This window comes from Patella vulgata, chromosome 8, assembly GCF_932274485.2.
Source record: "Patella vulgata chromosome 8, xgPatVulg1.2, whole genome shotgun sequence".
In the NCBI taxonomy this organism is placed as follows: Eukaryota; Metazoa; Mollusca; class Gastropoda; family Patellidae; genus Patella; species Patella vulgata.
The window spans coordinates 16,094,598-16,120,544 of NC_065886.2; the positions used below are offsets into that span (position 1 = coordinate 16,094,598).

General features: G+C 33.7%; 1 protein-coding gene across 1 annotated transcript in view; it reads right to left on the reverse strand.

Annotated features, from left to right (window-relative positions):
* The window catches only part of LOC126829704 (uncharacterized), a 32,225-nt gene extending 6,633 nt beyond the window's left edge, over nt 1–25,592 (reverse strand). Inside the window, exons 1-29 of the mRNA XM_050559791.2 lie at nt 25,510–25,592; nt 24,580–24,844; nt 23,532–23,697; nt 22,503–22,590; nt 20,966–21,108; nt 20,438–20,508; nt 19,814–19,890; nt 19,273–19,376; nt 18,732–18,794; nt 17,275–17,329; nt 16,402–16,543; nt 16,111–16,141; nt 15,753–15,870; nt 14,757–14,807; nt 13,900–14,184; nt 13,455–13,564; nt 12,884–13,010; nt 11,602–11,727; nt 10,923–11,021; nt 10,371–10,534; nt 9,071–9,287; nt 8,303–8,448; nt 7,823–7,888; nt 4,384–6,412; nt 2,717–2,826; nt 1,892–1,981; nt 1,361–1,457; nt 808–911; nt 98–200 (exon numbers count right to left, since the gene is read on the reverse strand). Of these exons, the coding sequence (XP_050415748.1) occupies nt 98–200; nt 808–911; nt 1,361–1,457; nt 1,892–1,981; nt 2,717–2,826; nt 4,384–6,412; nt 7,823–7,888; nt 8,303–8,448; nt 9,071–9,287; nt 10,371–10,534; nt 10,923–11,021; nt 11,602–11,727; nt 12,884–13,010; nt 13,455–13,564; nt 13,900–14,184; nt 14,757–14,807; nt 15,753–15,870; nt 16,111–16,141; nt 16,402–16,543; nt 17,275–17,329; nt 18,732–18,794; nt 19,273–19,376; nt 19,814–19,890; nt 20,438–20,508; nt 20,966–21,108; nt 22,503–22,590; nt 23,532–23,697; nt 24,580–24,670 (5,073 nt within the window). The 5' untranslated portion in view covers nt 24,671–24,844; nt 25,510–25,592. The remainder of the gene's footprint in view (nt 1–97; nt 201–807; nt 912–1,360; nt 1,458–1,891; nt 1,982–2,716; nt 2,827–4,383; nt 6,413–7,822; nt 7,889–8,302; nt 8,449–9,070; nt 9,288–10,370; nt 10,535–10,922; nt 11,022–11,601; nt 11,728–12,883; nt 13,011–13,454; nt 13,565–13,899; nt 14,185–14,756; nt 14,808–15,752; nt 15,871–16,110; nt 16,142–16,401; nt 16,544–17,274; nt 17,330–18,731; nt 18,795–19,272; nt 19,377–19,813; nt 19,891–20,437; nt 20,509–20,965; nt 21,109–22,502; nt 22,591–23,531; nt 23,698–24,579; nt 24,845–25,509) is intronic.
* Nucleotides 25,593–25,947: the final 355 nt, after the last annotated feature.

Below are 25,947 nucleotides of genomic sequence, written 5' to 3' on the forward strand. Positions count from 1 at the left end.
AATATCCCTCCATACCTTAACTTTGTTTGCCGTGGGATAATAATTGTGAGAATCACATCTCTATAATAATACAATATAGTAGTTATATAAAACTAACCCGAAGTTCTGTTATTTTAACATCAGTCATTTCTAGAATATTTTGCCAGTGTTTTAAAGCATGGGATGCTTGGGGTTGAATCGTAGTTTTATCATCCAGACTTCTGAAAAACAGATATTTTATTTGTCTAATAACCGCATCTCAATCTATTGAAAACTTAATATATATTTCATTTTATGATCTTTTAGAGGCATTTCGAGAGAGAGAGAGAAATGGGGTTTAACGTCCACTCGACACAAACTAGGTCATTACGGGACTAACATATGGTTTAATTTTATTTCAATAATTCGCTTGTGCGTAGGGGTCTTTAGCAGTTGGAGGAAACCGGAGGACCCGGAGAAAACCCACAAGGTTGGACAGGCGACCCTACTCCTTGTCACGTACAACCGGGGATTCGAAACCACGCCAGCTGACTCAATGACAGGCTTTCTGATACAGCAGGCGCGTGCTAACCATTCGGCCATCCAACCCCCCTTTAGAGGCATTTAGTAACCAGATAAAGTAATCAACTACAACACATACTTATGGAAAACAGGTACGTTTCGAGGAGTATACTCTCATACTTTAGTAATGGCATTTAGTAACTGGATAGAGTAATAAATCATAACACATACTTATGGAAAACAGCTACTAATTTGTTTAGGCAATGTTTTGAAGAGTATCCTCTCAATATTATCATGCTGTTTCATTATTTGAACTGTCAAACTTACTTTTGTACTAATCGGGTTAAATGTTCCACATGAAAACTTGCTTCCTTTTTTACCTGAGTGAATGATTTCTCCATCATCTCTAGTTGAACATTTAAAACCTTCAACTGATAAAAAATAAAACAACAAATTTTAGCATAAATTATTTGATACTGGGTTTAATTCAAGCTCAGAATTAAGCTTCTAGCTGATGACATTATATAGGGTTCAAATACAGATTTTACAGGCATAATATTTGGTGCCCAAATAAAGGTTGAAAAATATATAACAGATAGGAACTTGGTTTTTCATCACATCCGAAAGACTATATGTTTTCCCTTGCCTGACCGTCCGTACTGCACCACTGACAAGGGGGAACCACACTGAAAAATATTCCGATTAACTTTCTTGGCCAACAACGGGATCGAAAAAGTGGCATACCGGTTAGCGAGTCAACAACTTACTCACTGAGCCAGCACATCTACAGATTGACAATGTATGAATGTATTAAATACAAAGTAAGGGCACGAGTCAAAAAATACAAAGAATTATTTATGTATAGCACAAGCGTATCTACCTCGGCTGTTTTAGCTCTTTGTAAATCAATAGAATTGATAGTTCGCCATCTTTCTGAAAGTTGTTGATTAGACAACTTATATTGCTCTAATTCCTCTCTAAAATAACATAAAAAGTAAAAATTAAGGCAAAATGTGGGATAATGATACAAACATATCTACATATTAAAAATAACAATTCTTATCAACTACAAAATGGTAAATCATAGGAACTATCCATAATTTTTTTAATAACCACTTGCAACCCAACATATAAAAATATCTTAAAAATAATGCATGTATTAAAAAAGTTCCATTTTGTGATTTTATTCTACTATAAGATTGTATCTGTTTTTTGTTGAATATCGATGTCCATATTGCAGTCCAAGAATGCAGAATAGTTCCACACAAGACAGTAGTGCTACAGTATTTGTGTCTAATCCTGGCCATGATTGGAAGAATAAACTGAACTGAAACTATTTTTGTACAACAGACTACCGGTACATATATCTTAAATACAATCAATACGATCTAAATAACTAATTAGTTCTTACCGCGTTGTACGAAGATCTTGTAGATCAGAAATGTGCTTTTGTTTTATTTCTTCTAATTCTTGGTCTTTACAGCTTAGTGTATTTATCAGACTAAAATATATAAATACTATTAGGTTAGAAAGTATAAATATCCATTGGGTCAGAATGTATAAATATCTATCAGGTTAAAATATATAAATATCCATTTGAATAATATGTAAATCAATATCCACTAGACTAAAATATATCAATATCCATTAGAATAATATCTATATAAATATCCATCGGACTAATATATATATATATATATATATATATATATATATATATATATATATATATATATATATATATATAAATATCTATTAGATTAACATATACAAATATCCATTAGACTATAAATATACAAATAGCAATTAGAATATATGTATATAAATATCCAATAGAATATATGTATATAAATATCCAATAGAATATATGTATATAAATATCCACTGGACTAAAATATATAAATTTATAATTATAAATATCCATTAGACTAACATATACAAATAACCATTAGAATGATTAGACTATAAATATGCAAATATCCATTAGGTTAAAATATTTGTCATGTATCCATTAGGCTAACATATAAAAATATCCATTAGACTAAAATAAACAGATATCCAGTTATGATATCTAAAACCTTGTACAAAATTCCAATGAAAAAAATATTCTAATTATAGAATTCAGATCATAAAACAATATTTCAGATGTGTTTTTACAAATAATATGTGAAGATAGGTGAAGTCTATTTTACAAACTAAACCTTTATATATATTAAATATCTAAAAATAAACTCACCCTTCTATAAGAGTGCTACTATCTGCTATAGCTTTATTTAATGTTTCTTTATCTGTTATAAGTGAGGTCGTTTTCTCTTGCATTGTTACACGATTACTTTCATATTCAATCTGTAAATATAATATAAACATTTTACAACAATCTAATATTTCTCCCTTTTTTAACCAGCGGCTGCCAGGTAGGATACGCCCACATTTTCGAGAGATGGATAGAGAACAAGCTAACAAGAAAGTGATTTTTCCTACAATCAAGGGCCATAATTCAGGAAATTACAATTCGATATGCGCATATATCGAAAGGAACTGAACGAACGGCAGCCATTTTGTCTGTCAATTTTGGGTAGATTTTCAGTCGTCCTTAGGGTGTAACGGTGATATAATAATACGGTTTTTTAAATTGGATAAAAATTATGACCTCTATAGGGTCCACAAGCTAAAAACGCGATTTTCGTACAATCAGGGGCCATAATTCAGGAAATTACGGTCCGATATTCGCGAATATCGAAAAGAACCGAGATCTTTGGGTTATAGACTTACATTTCAAGTTTCAACAAAATCAGATAAAAATTGTGACCTCTATAGGGTCCACAACCTTGATATACCATTTTCTTACGCTATTTGAGAACGAACAACGGCCATCCTTAGGGTGTAACGGTGATATAATAGAACGTTTTTTTTAAATCAGATAAAAATTATGACTTCTACAGGGTCCACAAGCTAAAAACATGATTTTTCGTACAATCAGGGGCCATAATTCAGGAAGTTACGGTCCGATATGCACGAATATCGAAAGGAACCGAGAACTTTGGGTTATTAACTTACATTTCAAGTTTCAACAAAATCGGATAAAAATTGTGACCTCTATAGGGTCCACAACCTTGATATACCATATTCTTACGCTATTTGGGAACGAACGGCGGCCATTTTGTCTGTCAATTTTGGGCCGATTTTCACGAAATTCGAACTCAGTCATCCTTAGGGTGTAACGGTGATATAATAGAACGTTTTTTTAAATCGGATAAAAATTATGACTTCTATAGGGTCCACAAGCTAAAAACGTGATTTTTCGTACAATCAGGGGCCATAATTCAGGAAGTTACTGACCGATATGCGCAAATATCGAAAGGAACTGAGATCTTTGGGTTATAAACTTACATTTCAAGTTTCAACAAAATCGGATAAAAATTGTGACCTCTATAGGGTCCACAAGCTAAAAACGTGATTTTTCGTACAAACAGGGGCCATAATCCATGAAGTTTCGATCCGATACATGCCAATATCGAAAGCAGCCGAGATCTTTTGGGGATAAACCCATATTTCAAGTTTCGTCGAAATCGGATAAGAATTGTGACCTGTAGAGAGTCCACAAACAATTGTGGACAGACGGACAGGGGCGACGGCATAATACGTCCACATGAAAATGTGGGCGTATAAAAAGCCACGCTAAAGTAAAATACGTACATATTTTTCATTCAGCTCTGATAGTACATGCAGTTAATTTATTCTTAATTCACATTAAACCTAAATTTCAATCCGCTGTACACAAAATAAATTTTGTTAACTTTTAAACTTTAAAATTATGAACTGTAACTAACAATCTTGCTGTGTCACCTTAAAATGGTCAGTCCACTGCCTGTTTAGGGATTTAATACAAAAATATAACCTCACCTTAATATTTTTTTCTTGCTGTTTAAGTCGACATATTTCTTTATATAATTGTTCATTCTCATAGATCAACTTTCCTACGTTTAATTCTGTATTAACTGCAACATCTGTAGTAAATACTACTGTTTGTATCTCTGCATCACATGATGTTATATCTCTCTTCTCATTGGCTCTAGCTGATGGCTGAGGAAAAGTAGTTTGATTGCCTTCAATGGGTGCAGAGTTGTTGCGATTTAAGGTATGAAATTGCGAATCTGGAGGAAAGGAGGTGGGACTGAATGAATACGGAACATTTGATGGCATGTATGGAAAACCCTGAAGATTTCCTCTAAGTGAGGGAGCAATAGAGAAAGGATTAAAAGGAGCTCTGGTTGGAGGAATTTGTAGTGATTTAGCGAAAGCTCCACCAGAAGTATTTGTGGATACATCGGTAGGTTTAGGGTTGGGCCAGTTAGCTTCTACATTAGACTGCAATGGAGAATTAAAAACTGAGCTTGTCCCAGAATTACATGTCGACCATAAACTATGTTGAGAACTAACTCCCGAATCGGTATTTTCTTTTGAGTATTGTTGAGTAGATAAAAAGGGGTTGGGGGGAATTATAGGGGGTGGTACAGTTAAATCGATTTTAGGGAACAAATGATTGATAGAGGGAATATCTAGCACTGTTGATGAATGGGGTTTAGGAGGTGATGTGTCTGAACTACTCGAAGGTGATTTATCAACACTATGATCGGATTCCGGTGTTGATCTTTCAAATAATTTCTGTTCATTATAAAAACTGGGGAAAATATTGGTAGTCTCTTTAGTTTGTATAGAATCATTAGTTATCTCCAGTGTTCTCAAATTGTTGTCAATATTTACGTCTAAAATATTAGCAGAAACAGAATTCGGTTCACCAGTCAAATTATTACTAGTTTTATCACTTATGTTGTTTTGAGTTTTTGAGGCAATCACCGAGATTGATCCTAGGACTGGATTAACAGGAATGTCCTTACATGTTTTCTGTACATGGGGCGGTATAGAGTTTGTTGATTTGGAACTGATAGAACTGGGTGACGATGTACGATATAACATCCCTGCAGATATGTCGCTAAGTTCCGATATATCTGACACTGAACTACTTCCACTATGTATATGATCCCGGGTTCGTGGTTTGTAACCATCGATAGACGAAGTGTCATCCATATCATCATAATCATTAACGGAACTTTTATAATTCGATGGCGTGATATCAAAATCGTCAATATCGTCCAATTTATTAAAAGATTTCACAGGCGAACAAGTACTATTAACAGGAATGTTGAAATCATCTAAAGTATTGTACTCTTTCTTTTTTCGCAGATTTTTTTTACCGTCTCCATTAACCGTTTGAAATTTTAGAAGATCATTTACTAATTGTTCATCGGCTGGTTTCACCTCACGCTTGGTTTTGTTTACTTTGCGTTTCTCCATTCTTTCTCTCCAGACATTCACTTCTGTATCTTGTTTAGAAGTACCAGATGAAACTTCATTTTCCTCTGAATCAAAAACAGCTGATCGAAGTTTAGTAGGCTTCGGAAGCGGAGTTACAGGTTCTCTATCAAGTTTATGCGTAACTACACTAGGTGGTAAAGTGATATCATCCAATGAAGATGCAGAATGGGACACAGGTTCTCTATCAAGTTTATGTGTTACTACACCAGACGGTAAAGTGATATCATCCAATGAGGATGCAGAATGGGAGACAATATTAGTTTGTACAGGGGGTAAACTAGATTGGGCATCCATTGTTCCAACTTGTTTCCCAACACTATTATTATTTCTGTTTTGTTTAAATTGAGACATTACGGTCGCACGAACAGCGTCTTTCAAGACACAAACAAAGTCATTAATCATCGCAAATTTGAGGGATTGTTGAAGAAAATGTCGAAGGCCACCAACTTTTTGTATAACTTCCATGGCTTCAGGAGGAAAGTGTGATATCTCATTTAGTAGAAGTCTATCCTGAACATGTAATGGTCCATGAGCTTCTAAAAATTCAGCAAAATAACTAAAAATAAAAAACAAAATAAACATATGATTCAACATAGCCAAAAACAGCAATAAGTTGTGTTAGGTGTTATGTACAGAATAAGATCTGCCTACTCTTCAAACATGAAAAGTGTGCCTTATTCTTTGGGTGGGACAAAAACCATAAAAACATTGGTGACTGTTCAAAATCAAAAAAGAATAACTATAAAAATATAAACTATCATTTATCTCTCTTAAAATGGCTGAAGTATTGACCAGACCATAAACCCTATTCCATTTCTTACTCCTTCAAGAACACTTTATACCACTTCTCATTTACTTGGGAAGTTCACTTGGCTAACATTTGTCATTATTTTATGCACCACACTATATAAGAATAGTCTACAATAAAAACCTCTATTTGCCCCACACTCAAACCTGTGTGTTAGTTTCAGAATGACCAAGACATTAAAGATACCTTCCCATGTACAATCTGGGTGATTTGATGATATATTTGGACTAAAAAGCTAATAAACCTATCAAAATTTTGCTTCAAATCCCTCTCAAAACATTGTATTTGTGAGGAAATACCTCAAGCTATAAAAAATCTATAAAAGCAAGCCACGTTTATGTCACATGACTCAGAGGTCACGGTAACTAGCAACAGGTGCGAAGCCGGAGGAGGATTCATTGCATATAAAAGATGATATCGTCTTTAATTTACCATAAATATCAAATCCTAAGTAAATTCTGGGATTATCACCCGCCCACTTCTTTTTCTGTTTAAGTCTCTCACTTTTTTCACGTCCGCTCAATATCATTATTATCAACATTTACATTAAGCGCTCCCTAATGAAAAGAGGTCAGACAATCTAAGCGTGCAACCTTGGACGTCACTCGAGTAGACAGCCTAAATTGTCAAGGTGACAATTACTGACGCCCTCTCATTTTTGTCCTGTGCACCCTCCATGGATGTTTTTCATGGAATCCAGTATTATTCTAGTACGATTGGGTGACTCTACTTTCCATATATATCAAAATTGCCATATTTAACCACCCGTTAAATCCTTTTGTGGGAATGTATCTTTAAAGGCTAATGATTATTATTTTTGTTTTGTGTCTTTATATATATTGTGATAAAAAAAGAACCTTGGGTAATATACAGTGAAATTTATACATGGCAGATACATTGGCTGTTGTCAGGGCTATAGATAGCATCAAGAAAGCTGCAGTGGCTCAGTGAGTGAAAGACAACTGGAATTTTATATAAGAGTAGACTTTAATGCCGCTCTCCAGGCAAAATTTCCCAGTATGGCTTATGCCTGTCTTCACTAACCCAGTCAGTGCAGGAAAGTAGGATTTCATTTCAGATATCAAAGGTCCTGTTATTTCCATTTTAACTTGATATGTTTACTGGTGTAGTAAGAATATTTATATAATAATAACTTACCTAAAAAGATTTTGAGAGACAGAATCATCAACTGGTGTATTATTAAACGGTACAGTACTGGCTTCACTGAAATCATATAATTTTAAAAGTAAACAAACAGATAGGGGAACCTTTTGGTATTTATATCTTATTGTTAATGCCATCAGGTGCAAAAGTAATTAAGGACTAAGGCTCTCCATTGACATTATGTAAGATTTAGATAAAGAGCTGGCCGTTCTAATGGAGATCTTGCTATTATAGTTTAAAAACAGATAATGCAAAATTATCACTGTTTGTAGTTTTGACAAGATATTGCATTGATCATTTATTATCTTAACCACAGTACTGGTATACATGTATATGAGACTTAGCCTTCCTTCCCATTTTTAAATTAAATCATTAAATGGCCAATACATTTTGACTTTCTGAGAAAATATGAAACTATCGATTGAACTGCTGTGCCATGTCGCTCTGTGTACTGGAAATAAAAAAGATATTTACCTCTTTATTTTTTCAGTAAGCTCAAAATCTGTATGTGTACCTTCCAAAGTGTCTTCTTTACGATCAGTAAAATTAACTTCTAAATTTAAAACAGTTGATGACTTCTTTTTATCCTTCTTCTTGGATTTCGATGGTTTGGATTTAAACTAAAAAGATGAAACGAGGAATGAAAATTTGACAATAAAACTGGAGATTTTCCACGATTGTGAGTTTGACTTCACAACCAAAGTTTCCTTGAATATGACATTTTTTGCCCTGGAATCCGCCTAAAATGACCCTGACCTTTACCTAATATACCTTTGACCCGCCAACTAATCAGTCATTGACCCCACACCTAATGTGCCTGTGACCTTACGCCCTATATGCCATTGAATGCCCATGGCTAAAATGCCCTTGACTCTTGACCTTGAACCCCATCCTATCCCCCTATGTAATATGTGTTTGACTTACAACCTAATACAACCATGACACAGGGTCTAACAAGGCGAACAGTGTAACTGTTTTATAACAATGGCTAGAGATGAACAAAAACATTTATACTCCATCACTTCATCACATACCCATAATGTGATAATTTATATCTCTCTGGCAGATGCCATCATATTTCAACTGTGGATGGTTCACTGTTGCAGCAAAAAATAAAATCTAAAAGACACTCAATGGAGGGAGGGAGTAGAAGGAAAGGAGGGAGAGGGAGGGAGAGAGGGAGGGGGAGAGAGAGGGGAAGGGGTTGGATTATCAAGAAAAATTATGTTCCGGTATCTCTACCTTATGTTTATCATCTGTCGTTTCAGTATCTTTTTTATTTATCGTTATATTAGTTTCTCGTAATTGTTGTACCGGAGCATAATTTTCATATCTGTTAGTTTGCTCTTTAGGTCGTGCTCCTGGTGAATGGCTGTTCTCTTTATCATCAAACTTAGCGTCACGTTTCCGCTGTTTACGTAATTCTTTTCTAGCCAGTCGCTTAGCAACAGTTGCAGCACTGAAGTTACAAATTTTAAACATGGATATAGGAATGAATATGTTGGTTATAACCATCAATATGAACAATACATCTTGAACCATGAATGAATTCATAATTCCACATGGCTCAAATGATTATGACGCTGGCTCACCAACCAGTAGTTCCTGTGCTTTCATCAGTAGACTGAGACAACAAATACAGTAGTAACAATAGGTTTACCGGTAGACAATTTAATAATAATTATGTAAGTGAGTTCCTATAAATGTTGAAATGTGATGTTTGTGACAAGTTATTTAGTCACACAAACCTTTAAGAAAGTAAAAACACAACGATAAATTCGCACACTCACCAGAATTTTGTTGTTAAGATATATGGCCTTATGTAATCAGATTAAAACACAGATCCTATTTCGTTTCATTTTTTATAAATCAAAATTTCGTTTTACTTGTCTTTACTACATTAGGATCTGGAAGAGTTATATAACCGGCGTTTTGGATGATGCGAGGGACTAGCCAATGAAACGGTATGTTACAGCAAGTTTTGGGGGGGAGGTGCACAGAACTTTGGGTAAACCACTAGAAACGTCAACGCTGATTGATTAATCAATGTCTGGAGTCATAAGGTCAAAAGCCGCTCTTAAGACACCTGACACGACCTTCCACTACTACTGGTCAAATCTTCATTTAGTGTAGGCAGTATAAAGTACCGGTATAAAAAATGAAAAGAGAGAGAGAGAGAGAGAAATGGGGTTTAACGTCCACTCGACACAAACTAGGTCATTTCGGGACTAACATGTGGTTTAATTTTTATTTCAATAATTCGTTGCGCGTAGGGGTCTTTAGCAGTGGGAGGAAACCGGAGGACCCGGAGAAAACCCACGAGGTTGGACAGGCGACCCTACTCCTTGTCACGTACAACCGGGGATCGAAACCACGCCAGTTGACTCAATGACAGGCTTTATGATACAACACGAACACGTGCTAACCATTCGGCAATCCAACCCCCCAAAAAATGAAAAGAAATATAGATCTATATATTAATCAGACTGATGTAATAGGTACTTCTTCAAACATTCACATTCAAGTTTGTTGACTTCCTTACCTTGGTTGCATTCGAACTATTGGTTTATGTTGCTGGATTGTGACAGGTGGCATATCTGATTTTACTGTTCGAGCATTTTCTAATAGAGGATTATTTTTAAAGACAGTGATGGTACAAACAAAAGACCAACAGTCAGGCGTAGGACATCTTGTATTTATCATTTCCTGTACAACAAAAATCAAACAAAATATTGGAAAAAAAAACATATTTGTTGTTATTTTATTACTATTCAGAAATAAGAAATTTTTCATTCATACAGAGTGACCCCCCCAAAAAAAACAAAAAAAACAGAACCCATAAATTTTTTTATTAAATCCTACAAAGGTCCAGCAAACGTGATAAAATTTGCTGGACTTAAACATCAGTCTGTGTACGATCAAGTTTCAGTTATCTTGGTGACTTCGCATAGAAGTCGTGTTCTTTCCAAGATATACTCCAAGTGGCCTCCACGGCATTGGAGGCAAACTTGCATAAGTTGCGCAAAATTGTCAATTACTCGAACACATTCCGCTTTAGGGATTTCCCTTGTTTAAAATATCAATACTAACTTACCTTATCATTTGTTATAGAATAAACTGATTTAAAAACTTTCCAACAATAATGATGAAACTCTATACGACAAGATGAAAAACATTCTAATCTAACATATCCCTAAAAAAAAATATAAACATTGTAATCTTACATAACCCTAAAAAAACATATAAAAACAAAACCCTAAAAAAATATATAAATAAGACTCAGGCATCAACATTACACACCATTTGTATACCAATAGCAAGTCAAATTTGATTCCATGGAAACAAACACAAAGTGATTAAATTCAAGAAATTTCGGATTAGCAAAACGCCCAAATGAAACAGCCTACACTTTTCATGATTCCAAGGAATCTATCATCGCATTAGAATTCAGTCAGCCATGATAACTATGTGAATAGAACTGTGATCTAATTAGACATGGTGCATGCGTTTTATCCAGAACTAATTCTGTAACGTTGTATTGAGTATTTACTTAATTTCAATAAAGTTACAATCGTCTGGAAGGTTCTATCAAGTATCTTGTAAATTTCCTTTATGTTGCAATTGCAAGTTCTATCGAGTATTTCATAATTGAGATTGTCTGTAATGTTCTTTCAGTTATTTCCTAAACGTCCTTTCAGTTAAAATTGTAATGCTACAAATATCTCCTAATGACTTTGTACGATATTATGTAATCATACTAAAAAAGTTCTTACCTTAAAATCTAAATCGGAAAAATATATAGCACTACGTTTTTCTTCTTGGTTTATTTCGTGAAGACGACATACAGCGTCAGGTTGCGGAGGAAAAATACTTCTGCTTAATAATTCCTTTAAACTTTTCTACAAACAAAATAGTGCACATGGAATAATTATTTAAGTTTCATGAATGCCAGAAATAAAGGAGCTAAATCTCTATTCTTTGGCATCTAGAAATGGACACAAATGGGTTGCAATGCATATAATAATGTAATATGAATGTATATAAGCTGATTTACATTCAATTGTTTCTGTTTTTACTGTAATTTCTAATCAGTTATGTTCGGTGAAATATGCGAAGAGTCTAAATTGAATGGCAGTCTTTGGTGTCTGGTTATTCCAGTCCACACCGGTGGTATTCTCCTACATGAGATATGTTTACACTCGTTCATCGAGTGGCTTCATACAACTGGTGCTCGAATGCATTCTGGCACACGATTCCTGTGTCAATTTTAAAATTTTCATTTTGTCTCAAATATTGGATATCAGAAGCCCAACTTTTCACTGTAAGATAACAACATCATTGTTAATTTAAATGGACCAATAAATCATGTTTGCAATGTCGAAGACTGTGGATGATATTGAGTTAAAGATCTGCCTACTTTAAACAACTATAAATAATAATGTTCTATTTTTGTAGGGTAGACAGAGAAATCAAATAACATGAAATGGGGTTGAATGTCCTACTTTTCTGCACCAGCCTGGGCAATGAGGCACACCCCATCCAACGAATGAGCTTTGCACTGACACAGTTGCTACAGCCTATTAGTGCTGGGTATTGCGACTGCAATCACGATACGAAACATATTGCAATTCAAGTACAGTACGATTCGTATCGTTATTCTTAACCAGGTCAATATTTACCAGGACAACAATAGGATAAATGAATAATTTATATTTTTATGGCGAGAATTTGTAATCCTGTCGAAGTCAAAGAAATAAAACTGTTTTATATCAAGATATTCACATGGATCAAAATTGAGACCAAAACAATCTAAGGGTATTCAATTAAGAGTGACAGGTTAATTATTAAAATGACAAAGAAAAAATAATTAAAAAGAATCGTAATAAATTGATTTAGAGGTGTACGTTTCAATACGCGAATCGTGATACATCTATTCAACGACATATCTTGCCAGCATTACTGCCTACTCTAATGCTCTTTTCTTGTCTGACCCTCGGCTTCCATCCTGCATACCTCATTTTGCCAAATGAAAAACAAAACAGATAAATATCTTACTTCTAGTATATCATTATCAGCATGTGGTATAACTTGGTCAACACCAGGCCATAATAATCGGCCACATCGTACACCACTTTTCACCAACTTCAAACCTGTTTTACATGGATCTATAGCTTCACTAAATCTGTAAATAAACCAAAGGCAGGTTTTGACACCAGGTTTGTTCTTTGTCCATCACTAAATCAGGAAACTGCACATCAAAGACAACAATGTAAAAAGTGCTAATACTTAAGTGCTTTTGAATGAAACAGTATAAAGATTTGTATAAAACTGCAAGTGGGCTTGAATAAACTGCAAATGGGCTTGAATAAAACAGAATGTGGGCTTGAACAAAACAGAATATTGGTGTGAATTAAACAGAATATTGGTGTGAATTAAACAGCAAGTGGGCATGAATAAAATAGAATATTGGTGTTACTAAAATAGAATATTGGTGTGACTAAAACAGAATATTGGTGTTATTATAATAGAACATTGGTGTTACTTAAATATAATATTGGTGTTACTAAAATAGAATATTGGTGTTACTATAATAAAACATATGCAAATATATAAGACCATATTTTACCTGAATAAATCAACATAACATTTCGCTAGACCATAATATAGTGGTGGAAAACGAATATTTATATGTGTCTCGTAGATTGATTGAAATTTACTCAATGCTGCTTTTATACTCTAGAATTAAAAAAAACAACATATTTTTAAAATAATAAGTTAAATTCCTGACAAAAAAATCGGAATAATGATAACTGACAGCGACAAGCCTGCGATGCAATCAGTAATCCTTGATATGTTCCAGTAATTTCAATGTAAAGTTCAAAACAAGTGAACTAACTGCACTAAATGTGTTTACAAAGTATAAATAATGTTGGAATGGATGTATTGTACAATACTGCTGTTGTCTACTGAATGACGTCATTAAGCTACAATATCAATACACTAGCAATAATAAGGGCGATAACTATAGGATGTCAATACATTTGTTATATATAATGACGATAATATAGTACCTTTAAAACTCCAACACCTAATGAAGCCATACCAGATGAATATTTTATTATGACTATTTCCATTTCTTCTATTTGTATCATGGTAGGTTGATGCTGTATCATATCTAGAGCTTGTTGATATCTGTCTACAGCCATCGTGAATCGGTTTTCCAAATACGCTTCAGAGCCCTCACGTAATGAAACCTTAAATTCTATTTCTGGTCCATCAACAGGTGTTCCTTCCTTTTCCTTTTCTTTATTCTTCTTCTTTTTCTGTTTTTTAGATTTCTTGACTGCTTTCACATTCTACAAAACATATACAAAATAACATTAGTAATGATGTGAAGTACCCAAATATTTAATACTGATGTCACATTAACGCATTGAGAGGGCTTAAAGATAAGTATAACACATTTCTCAATCCAATCAGATAGTTACTGAATAAATATATTGCTTATAAAAAAAAACATGCTGATGTCTAAAGCTTTTAATACAAATATCTGTGTACAGTCTTCTTTAGCCAGATTGCTGTAGAACAGTATGAAGTTAAACCCCATATCAGTTCATTTTATTTCAAAAGTCGATATTCATGATTCCCCAGTATCTCTTAACCTTCTGGGAACATCCAGTACTAATTTACATTCTATGAATTATCTCATTTGACAGGGAACATGCTGATGCTTAATGTACCGTAGTTTTCCAATGCATTTACTAGTTTGAATATTTCTGGTTAGGAAATGAAATGAAATTGAGTTTAACATCCTCTACTGTTCTGCATCAACAGGGCTATTAATGAATAAACTTTGTGATTTGACTGTAGAATAAATATGGCCGGTAACAGGTTGAGAACCCCACATATATAGGAAGTTAATAACTACCTGAGATTTATTATCACCGCTATCATTATCACTGACAAGACTTGGTAGATCCTATAATATAACAATATATCAGTTTTCTAATTCAGAAATTACAATAAGGAGAAATACTTATACCTAATGAACAAATACTCAAATAAAACCCTATTTATGGATAACAGTTTATTAAACTGCAAGTTTCTACAAGATACCATAAGTTGTTATCAAGCATATCAGAATGATAAATCAAAAAAGATATGGTTATAATTATATATATATATATATATAAGTGTTTTATTTGATTATGTTCTAATTTCTAAAATGTCATTCAAAGATTATAGCTAATGAAGGTTAAGGAAATGACAATAGAAAAGGCAAGGACAAGAATGGGATGTTAAATCTGCATTTTGAATATAAAAATTTGCCTAGAATAGGGAGACCATATTGAACATTTTTGTCAGAAAATTTCTCCTGATTTTATGTTAAAAAAAATATAATCCAATTATTCTGAAATGGGAGAGAGAGAGAGAGAGAGAGATAGAGAGTGTTTAACGTCCACTCAATACAAACTAGGTAATTTCGGTACAGACAACCCTACTCTTTGTCACATACAGTTTGGGCTCAAAACCATGCCTCTCGACTCAATGATTGACCGTATGATCTAAAACGCATGTGTTAGACCATTCGGTCACCCAACCTCCCCTTCTGAAACGGGAAGCTTCTTAACTGTATGTCATTTCCTTTGTAAAACAGAAAAGCTTTTTTATTGTGAATTACTGTCTTGATTTTGTTTTTGTTTAATTGATTATCTCAATAAGAATCTAGTATTTGTTTTGTAAACCCAAAAATGTAGTTCTTCTGAAAAATAGGTTGATTATTGGATAGCTATTTGAATATATGCATGGAATACTTGAGCACCAAATATCACAATTTTTTTGAGCAGTAAGTATGCAAATTAAATGTGAAAACCTTACGTGATCAGGGAGGAACACATTTATAGCAAATAAAAATATTACGTACATCTGTGTCATCAGTAACATTAAAAGATGCTACAATTGTTGAATTCAACAAAACTGGGGTCGAAGGTCGTCTTTTTGACAAGACAGGAGTTGAAGGTCGTCTTTTATTGTCTGGAACACTAAAACATAGGTAAATCAATATATATGTAGTAACAAAACAAATTTTATTTTCAGGATTTAATATTGGATACAACACTATTAGCAATACTTTAGATTTTTCTTGTCACATATATTTGCTGAAATAATTGAAAGAGAGAGAGAGAGAATGGGGTTAAGCATCGAGTCAACCCCACAAAATATTTAAAAGAAAATAAAAAATAATATAATGCCAAACAACAAACCACTTGTTATATATTTACCTTTTAGTCGGTCCCGTAGTTTCTTTGAGTACTGAAATAATATACAAAAAAATATCAGAATTAATTTCTAATAATATCTAATCGCATACAAAATATACATGCATAAGATCAAAGCGAGCTATAATTAGTGATGTATGGCTATGTTTATATCTGATTTCATTGTTGATCTACGGCATGTGGCATGACGCTAATAAATTTCTATGACATGATTAATATTACTTTCCTTACATAAAATTCAGTAACTGTAAGACGGTCAATTCATTATTCCATCCAACAACACACAAAACTTACATAGTTTGATCCTTTCTTCTTGTTCACACAAACATTTAAAATTGGCATCTTTAGGACACATGGTACGACCTAGCTGATTATAATTCCTCGCTATATCAAACTGTTTTAATTCTAATGCTGCTTCACAACATCTGTAATAACCCTGTAATATAACACATCATCTATAATAACCTTGTAATATAACACAACATCTATAATAACCCTGTAATATAACACAACATCTGTAACCCTATAATATACAACAACATTTATAATAACCCTGTAATATAACAAAACATCTATAATAACCCTGTAATATAACACAACATCTATGATAACCCTGTAATATAACACAACATCTATAATAACCCTATAATATAACCAAAGTGTAATGGGGTTTAACGTCCACTCGACACAAACTAGGTCATTTCGGAATTAACACATGGTTCAATTTTATTTCAGTAATTCGCGTAGGGGTCTTTAGTAGAGGGAGGAAACCGGAGGACCTGGAGAAAACCCACAAGGTTGGAAAGCCGAACCTTCTCCTTGTCACATACAACCGTGGATTTGAAACACAGCCAGCTGACTCAATGATGGACTTATGATACGTGCTAACCATTCAACATTCAACACCCCAGTATCAATAATAACCCTATAACATAACATATCTGTAATAACCCTATAATATAACACATCAATAATAACCCTATAACATAACACATCTGTAATAACCCTATAATATAACACAACATCAATAATAACCTTGTAATCTAAAGACACTTAGCCACCCAACCCCTCCACTTTATACAAGATATTGATTTAAAACTAAACAATATTTCCACCTGATTGTGTAATGCAGTACTCGACAAGTTCAAAATATGAAATAAAACTTACTTTACTCCACCCTGGATCTAGAATTATTGATCGTCTGGCGTCACAGAAACTTTCTCTATAAAACAGATATCATTTTCAGATTTATTTTTCTATCATAAATGACAGGGCTATATATTTATTTTACAGAAGTGCTTCACAAACAAACAACACATTATAGTAAGGCATCAAAAGAATGTTTTGTTAAACTTCTTTGAATTCCTTGATTAATTGCAGAAATTTTCAGGGTATTTTAATTTTTCTCGAAATACATGCCAGAACAAGGGTTAAACCAGAAATTAAAGTAATGTGGTGATGAAGTTTATATGCACAAGGATGTCCAGGATTGTTCTCCTTTAACTTTTACGGCAAGGAACAAATATTAAAACAGACATTTTACACTTCTAGGATCAAAACTGTTTATCAATAAAGGTTGATAACTCATTATATACAACTGGCGGTAGTTTTTTCTTTGATGTCCATAGCAGTTATATCTCACAACAACCCGTCATGACGTCATGACAGGTTGATATATTCGTTCATATCAACCGCTAATGACGTCATCTCCGGTCGATATATTCAGCTCATATCAACCGCTTATTACATAGATGATAGAAATAAAACAAAAAACACAGAAATAAATTTTTATTCTTTTGACAATAAAAAATTGTTATGGTACAGTTTGTAACATTCCGGGCCGAAATAGACGGCGTACTTATCGGCATATTTAAATCGATTATCCATACTCCATGTCTAAGATATCTTTCAGAATTTTCTTTCCGTCCACACACTCCTAGACTTGAAATTATTTATTGCTCAAGAGTTCCTTTATAAAGTATTTTAAAACAGTCGGTCAAATCCTTCCCTGAACATACCGAAAACCTTCAATCAGGGTTCACTGTCAGAATTATCGGAAAAGAATGCCTTTTAATGCAAATTTTCTTCAGGCTTTGGATAGATTCTCGTCGATATTTTCATTCACATCTATTCCATCGTCAATATGTTGGCTTAAAAGGATTGATTATTCGTCTGACTTCGTATTACTATCCATTTTGTTTTGCGTTAATTCAATACTCCAAAATGGCGACGTATAAACAAAAACATGCACGTAATTGCACGTGATTAATTCGGTAATTTTCGTTATTTGACGGAAACTACCGAGCAGTTATCCAATCATTGTTGACTTTGAATGGAAGAACCCATTCAATCTTAGGGTGAAATGGCGTTGTATATGTAGGATATAAACCTACTCTTCCTCGGATTGATATGGTAGAGAACACTTGGGCTTCGCCCTCGTGTTCTCTACCATATCAACCTCGGGTAGGTTAATATCCTATACTTAACACAATACACTTAAGTAGGTTTCAGACCACTAATTCATAGTAATATATAATTAGAATTTAATATAAGTACATGACAGAAGATTCAATTTCTTTTTACAAACCACAGAAATGGTGGAGAAATAACAGTAAAATAATTACCTGAATTTATTCATCTTGAGATACGTCATGGCCCGATTTCCATAATATAGATGATTTAAACGACTGAAAAATACCAGACAATTTCAACACAAAGGACATTTAATAGTTACTTGACAAACGTTCCGGAATTGAATTAGTAGAACTGTGACAGGACTGAATTCCGTGTCATCCAACTGCAATTCTGTTTTTTCGGAACGTTACAGACCAACAAACGAACATCCCCTTTTTAAATGCTACACGATATGTATAACATATGTTCAGTCCCGTTAGACAATTTTTGACATATTTTGTTTAACCTAGATCAGAAGGTTATTTTTTCCCAAACAATATGACAATTATCTGAATTATCTAAATTTTCATATATTCTAAGTGTTTTAAAGTTAACCTCTTTGAAATTATAACTGTATGGCATGTAAATCAACTGACATGTAAATTCTCAAGTCATTTTCACTGCCAGTCCGTCAAAATTGGTTAATATAAATGAAATGAGACCTCAGGAGCTGGGATGGGTGGTAGTTAGTATATAAATAATACAACTTACTCAGATTGTATAGCTTTAGTATAATATTTTATGGCTTCATCAAATTTATCACATTTAAATGCTTCATTTCCCTTCTCTTTATAAACATCTGATTCATCATCGTTCTGTAAATATATTTATAAATATGCAACAAATGTCTCAGGAAAATGATCAGAGATAATTGATCAATTCTATAATAGAATAGTGCCCGGTTACCAGGTCCCACAGAAAGTTTATGTACTGTGTGATGACTCATGACTAGGCCCTATGTACTGAAAACATTAAATCTCAAATCTCCTTTTTGTTCAACGTCAGTTAAACTCCAAATATTTGATAAATTGGATCCTAGTTAGATTAGCACTGGTTCACTAACCACAGGTCTTGGGTTCAATTCACATGTTGATAAAGAAAGTTCTTCCGGATTTTCAGATCTGGTTTTACCTAGTCAGTGGTACTGAACAGAAGGGCATGGCTGGAAGGAAGTGTCTAGTCATTCGGATGGGACAAAAAGAAGTTGGTTGTTCCAAACACAGTTTTGTATAAATACAACTATGTTACTTACCTTAGTTGTCCATTGAGACCTGATAATCTGTTCTATTCGTTCGTAATCACGGGAACAACTCACCACATGGCGGTGATCTGATAGATAGATAGATAGATAGATAGATGTATAAATGTAAAAATAGACAAAAGTTTTTAATAATATCTTTATATGCTCAAGAAATCAAATAAAAGAAGACATTATCTAGGTGAGTGATATTCATAGATACAAAGAGACATGGCGCTAGCTCACTAACTAGAGAAGGTCCTGTAATCAAATCCCTGAATTTTCCAGTCTGGTTTTCCCTTGTCAGTTGAGCAGGATTGTGTCTTGGCCTTCAGACTAGACCAAAAAAACCAACAACCTGAGGTTCCATGTATAACTTTAGCAGTACGCTAAAGATCCCCTGGGATTTTCGAATCAAAATAAGAGTAGGCAATGGTACCACTGTTCTTGCAAAATTGTCCTCATTGCATATGATCTGTGGTTGAATTTATATCACAGCACATTGTTACCATTGAGAATTTATAATTATTACTTACAATTCATATCACAGCACACTGTAACCGTGGAGAATTTATAATTATTAGTTATCATTTATATCACAGCACACTGTAACCATGGAGATTTATAATTATTACTTACAATTCTTAAAGATGTAAATTACACAGAATTCTTCTTTCCCTCTGAACTGAACTTTTGAAGAAACAATTTTCCTAAAGAATACAAACAAAATTTATAGAACATATTTGTATAACATATATTTATTTCAAACATCATTTGATTATACTCAAGGATAAGGCACCCAGCTCATTAGCAGTGGCATCGGAACCAGAGATCTAGGAGAAAATTCACAAGGTTAGACAGGCAGCCATACTCCTTTATGGCCCACAAAAACTTTCAGACCAAATACAATACAAAGCAGACTGACGAAAAAGCATATTGGTCCAAATATTATCAAAATCAATCTATCCAAACAGAAATGATGGTCATCTAAAAGTTTGTTACTTGTATGATTGCAAGTGATAGCTGATGTCTGAACAATAATTCATTTCTTTCTATCCACGAGAATTACAAACTAAAGAACATATTTTCAGCCCTTATTTTCAAAAGATATAAAGACAGAAAACGAGTTTTGGTCTTCTGACGTATTGAGACTGGTAACATACTTACATCATTTCCTCATATCTCTGAAAACTATTGCCTATTCCTATGGCACCATCTACGTCAATCGATTTCACATCTTTTTGATCATTAAACTTTCTTTCTACAGCATCAACGACATCTAAAGCACATCGTAATGCACATGTTTTACGCTGAAAAATATAACCAGTGGTTGCTAGGCAAGATACGCACAAATTTTGCAAGAGATAGATAGAGAACAAGCTAAAAAAAAAACCATGATTTTCTATACAATCAGGGGTCATAACCGTGGAAGTTATGGTCTGAAATGCACGAATATCAAATCGGATAAAAATTGTGACCTCTAGAATGTCCACAAGATAAAAACTTGATGTTTCGTACAATCAGGAGAAATAATTCATGAAATTATGATGTGATACATACCAATATTGAAATGAACCAAGATCTTTGGGAGATAGACCTATATTTCAAGTTTCATCAAATTCAGATAAAAATTGTGACCTGTAGAGTGTCCACAAACAAAGTGTAGACGGACAGAAGGAAGTGACCCCAATAAACATCCACATGAAAATGTGGGCATATAAAAATATTATGTCTTTAAATGGGATGCTGATTTTGTTATTTAAAAATATAAATATTGGAGGTCATTATTCAACTGATACTTGAAATTAAATGGAGTATAATGTCCTATTCTTCTGCACCAACTAGGTATATGCAACGCTGTGTGCTATGACAGGAATATTGCCTGGACCTTAGGAAATTTCTCAAGCCATTGCCATACTCACTGATTCAATTCTTATACATTTTCAGATTGTCAGAAATTAGGAATCGTTTATATCAATAAACTTTCCTGTACCAGTTTAGTTTGTCTATCTTTGAATATCATACAAAAATTTCTAATAGATTTAGTTAACATTGAATAATGAATTTCAATTAATCAAATAGACTTAAAGATACATTATGGGAGATAAGATAAAGAGATGGCAGTTCTCGCTATAATAGTTAAAAACTAGATAGTGTAAAGGTAATTTGCTGATAATTTCAGTCAAATTGATCCACTATGAGCCGAGAAAGAAGCGGGTGAAATTTTTGCATGACTCGGTCATCATTACTAAAATCATTAATATAAACAGCAGTCTCGATTATCCACTCTTTTTTATTTAATTAACAATGGCCGTTAGCAGCATATATGAATCTAATCCAGCCAAAATCAAAGACTAGCTTTGACATCGAAAGTTTATTATGGTCTGGATAAGTTAATTAATGTCTAATTGATAATTTAGATAACATTTCAGGCCTAAAGAAAGACTTGTAATAAGCAGATTTTGCTCTTGCATAATGCATGTTTAACTGTCTGAATTCAAATATTTTTTGAATAATTAAAGTGTTTATTGCATTTTTTCTGCACTTTTTATTGTGTCTGTGTTCTAAGTTATCAACATCAAATAAATAAAAACACTATTTATTAATAACAATTACTATAGTTTATTTCACTGCGACATTTCAACAAGATTCAACATCTGATCAAAATGATGAAAATATATAAAATTCATAATAAAGCCATTACCATTTCTGGTTTGAGAATTTCAACAGTTGTTTCTACTTTCTTGAAAATTTCCTCTTCTTTTTGTGTGAAAGCTTGGACATCTTTTTCCCTGCAATCAGATATGTTTATGTAAAATTTGTAGATGTTCATGGTGTCTGATAAAACTTGACAAATTACTGTGACAAAGTGATCTATATTTCTCACCAAATTGAACAGTATCATTTAGGTACATAGAACTTAATGAACTCTGCTAGTTTTAACAATATATGAATTTTGACTTTCACCTCTATATAAACTTCTGTTAAGCATGAACTTATTAAACATCTAATTGATTCAGTATGATCTTTACAAACTACGTGTGGTCTTTGCGCACGCTCCGCTTTACTTCGAAGGAATATGCATTGGTCAGTAGGCATGCCGTGACGAGATAAAATAGACAATTGCATGTATGACCATGTGTGCAAGGGTATATATTGAGGAGTTCACTGACAGTTAGCAGAGAGGAGCCGGGAGGAGAAGAAAGGGTTTGGCGAGTGTATGGACTCACCCGAGTTCATCCGCTGCTTTGGCAGAGGGGCGGAATGGTTGATTCAAGATTGTTAGATGTGTACCTGTTGTAGTAATAGTTCCAGTATAGTCTAGTTTTTGTAGTGTTGATGTATTTATGTAGATGTGTGATACACTGTTCCCGTTGTAAATAAACCATATATTTATGAAACCGGTCTACTGTTATCACTAGCGATAGTGTTACAGTGATCTGTTATGGTACGTAGACCGGTTTTGTAAATATATGGTTTATTTACAACGGGAACAGTGTATCACACATCTACATAAATACATATTTCCATGCATGTCAAGACTCACACCTCAATTCCCCATCCCACCCAAACAACTAAGCAACATTTCCTCCCATCTGACAAGTGGGAAAAGGTAGGAAAATTCTTGGACTTCTTCTTACTCTAAACCTGGAATATTGTATTCATCATGAATAATAAAAAGTAAATGCTATGAATGGCTGTGTTATATTTATGTCAAATGCTATAAACTAACCTGTTCCTAGTGAGAAGTTGTGCAGAATGAAGAGCTGATATCCAATGTTTTTCAACACAGTTATCAAAACCAAAATACATCGGTCCTACTATCATTTGCCCTATCATCTTCTGGGCTTTCTCGATTTCTTCAGATTTCCTCTTTAACCACATGGCAACGCTATCCCCTAAAAATACATGACATTGCAAAAATAAAAATCTTAAATCTCTTCGATTTAGGTCAAAATGAAGTATCAAATTAATAAGCATTAATGTCACAAGGTAAAATTTTATGGATACACAATTACTGAATTTATTACTGTACAGCACTTCGGTTATCCATAAAATTAAAATTGTACCTTATGTCAATATGTTCAATTAATGAATGTCTATCCAAGAAGAATTAATGTCTTAATCAGATTAGTGGTTTAACATGTGCGCATGAAATCACAAGATCTGTCATGGAGTCAAGTGGTGTTTGTTTCGATTCCCCGCTTGCACGTGACAAGGAGTAGGGTCGCCTGTCCAGCCTCGTGGGTTTTCTTTGTATTGTCTGCCGGGGGGTGGGGGGGATGGTCTAGTGGTTTAACGGGTGCACACGAAATCACAAAATCTGTTATTGAGTCACGTGACAAGGTTCTGATTCCCTGCTTGAACCTGACAAGGAATAGGGCCACCTGTCCAATCTTGTGGGTTTGTTTGAGTCCTCTGGTTTCCTACCATTGCTAAAAACCACTACAAGCAAATTAATGAAATAAAATTGAACCATATTGAACCATAAGTGTCCATATGTTTAATAGTCCCAAAATAACCTAGTTTGTGTTGATCGGACATTCAAACCCATTTCATTCTTTCTTTCTCTTGCATTGTCTGCAGAGGATATTGAATATTGTGAATTCGAAATATCTTTGTAAATATTGAACTACTCAGGACTGATATTCTTCTTAGAGATTCAACGTTCACAATATTGTAGTTGGCAAAGGATTCAAAATGCTTTCACTCCCCCTTCAGTGATAATTGGTGGCTTTAAAACTGTATGAACTGTAATACAAAGGCATCAAAATACCAACCATTTGAAACTGAAGGTAGATCTGGTGTACCAACTGTTTCTTCGTCGGATGATGGAACAAGTTCAGGAACATCATCGTCACTTTTACTCATCTTGCTTCTATACCAATTGTTCACTCGTCGATACCAAGTATGGTACTTGTAATGTAGCCTCTGTTAAGTTTGTGTGATATGTTGTAATAAAGTTGTGCTAGATTTTCTAATCTTCGTTGTCTGTGTACCGTACAAGCTGATCTATGTGAAACTTCTATGTGAAACTTCCTACAACTGCAAAAAAAAAAAAAAAAAAAAAAAATGCTATACATGTACATCCATTAGATATCAGTGGAGTTTAATAATACTTTTAGTCTAAAAGTTGTCCTCAATCATTAGAAGTAATTTTCTTGTTGTAAACATGCATTATACATAAACAAAAATCAACTAATTTCAAACATTAGACACTTACACTGTTTCTTCATAAATCTTATTTAGACAACCTAATTCTGCTATAAGTAGGCTACCACAGAATATATTGTGGGTGGTACATGTACATGGAAATGCCCAAAGTAAATCTGTTATTATCTGGGAATTTTCATTACATTAAATAATGGCTCGAATTTAGGGAAACACTTTTTTTAACTTTACAAATTACACACTATATTTGTTGTCTTAAATATTAATATTTCCCACTTGAAAACATCAATAACTTGTATCTTAAAAGTATCCAAATCCACTATCCATAAAAGTGTAAATTTGACCATTCGTGTACTGTCTCGACGAGTTTAGGGAAAACCCCTTTGTCAATTCACCCCTGTTCAAGGCTGTTGCCATAAATATTATGATTCCCAGCCTGACAACGTGAAAATTAACCTTTGCTAACTCACATAAGGACCCAGACTTAATTCTTTCAAAGTCTTATTCATTAGGGTTCGCTTTTCAACGTTTTTACCTACCCGAATAAAAAATTATTTCCTGTACAAGTAACTAAAATAGAATAAACATTTCCAAAACTTTCGAAACCTCCATTATGACAGAGAGTAATCTGCCCGTGAGTTAAATATAGTCTTGAACAGTATGTCCCTTTTGAACCGCGCGAAACTTTGTATTATTACTTCGAATAAAAATATTTTAAGTTGATAATTACTTTCCAGGTTTTTATTTGCGAAAATAGAAATAAATTTGGTTCGGATTGTTGAGAAAAAAAAATTAACTCCTCCAAAAGTTTTGGCAATCCGCCATTAATTGTTGACAAGTTGACGAACGTAGAAACACGTGTCTTCGAAAATTTATAAATCACCGCTGTAATATTTAAATGAAAAGGTATAAAACGTTGTTTGTCGTCTGTAGTTTCACTGTCACTGTGAAGAATGACACCTATGTCTTTTCAGTGA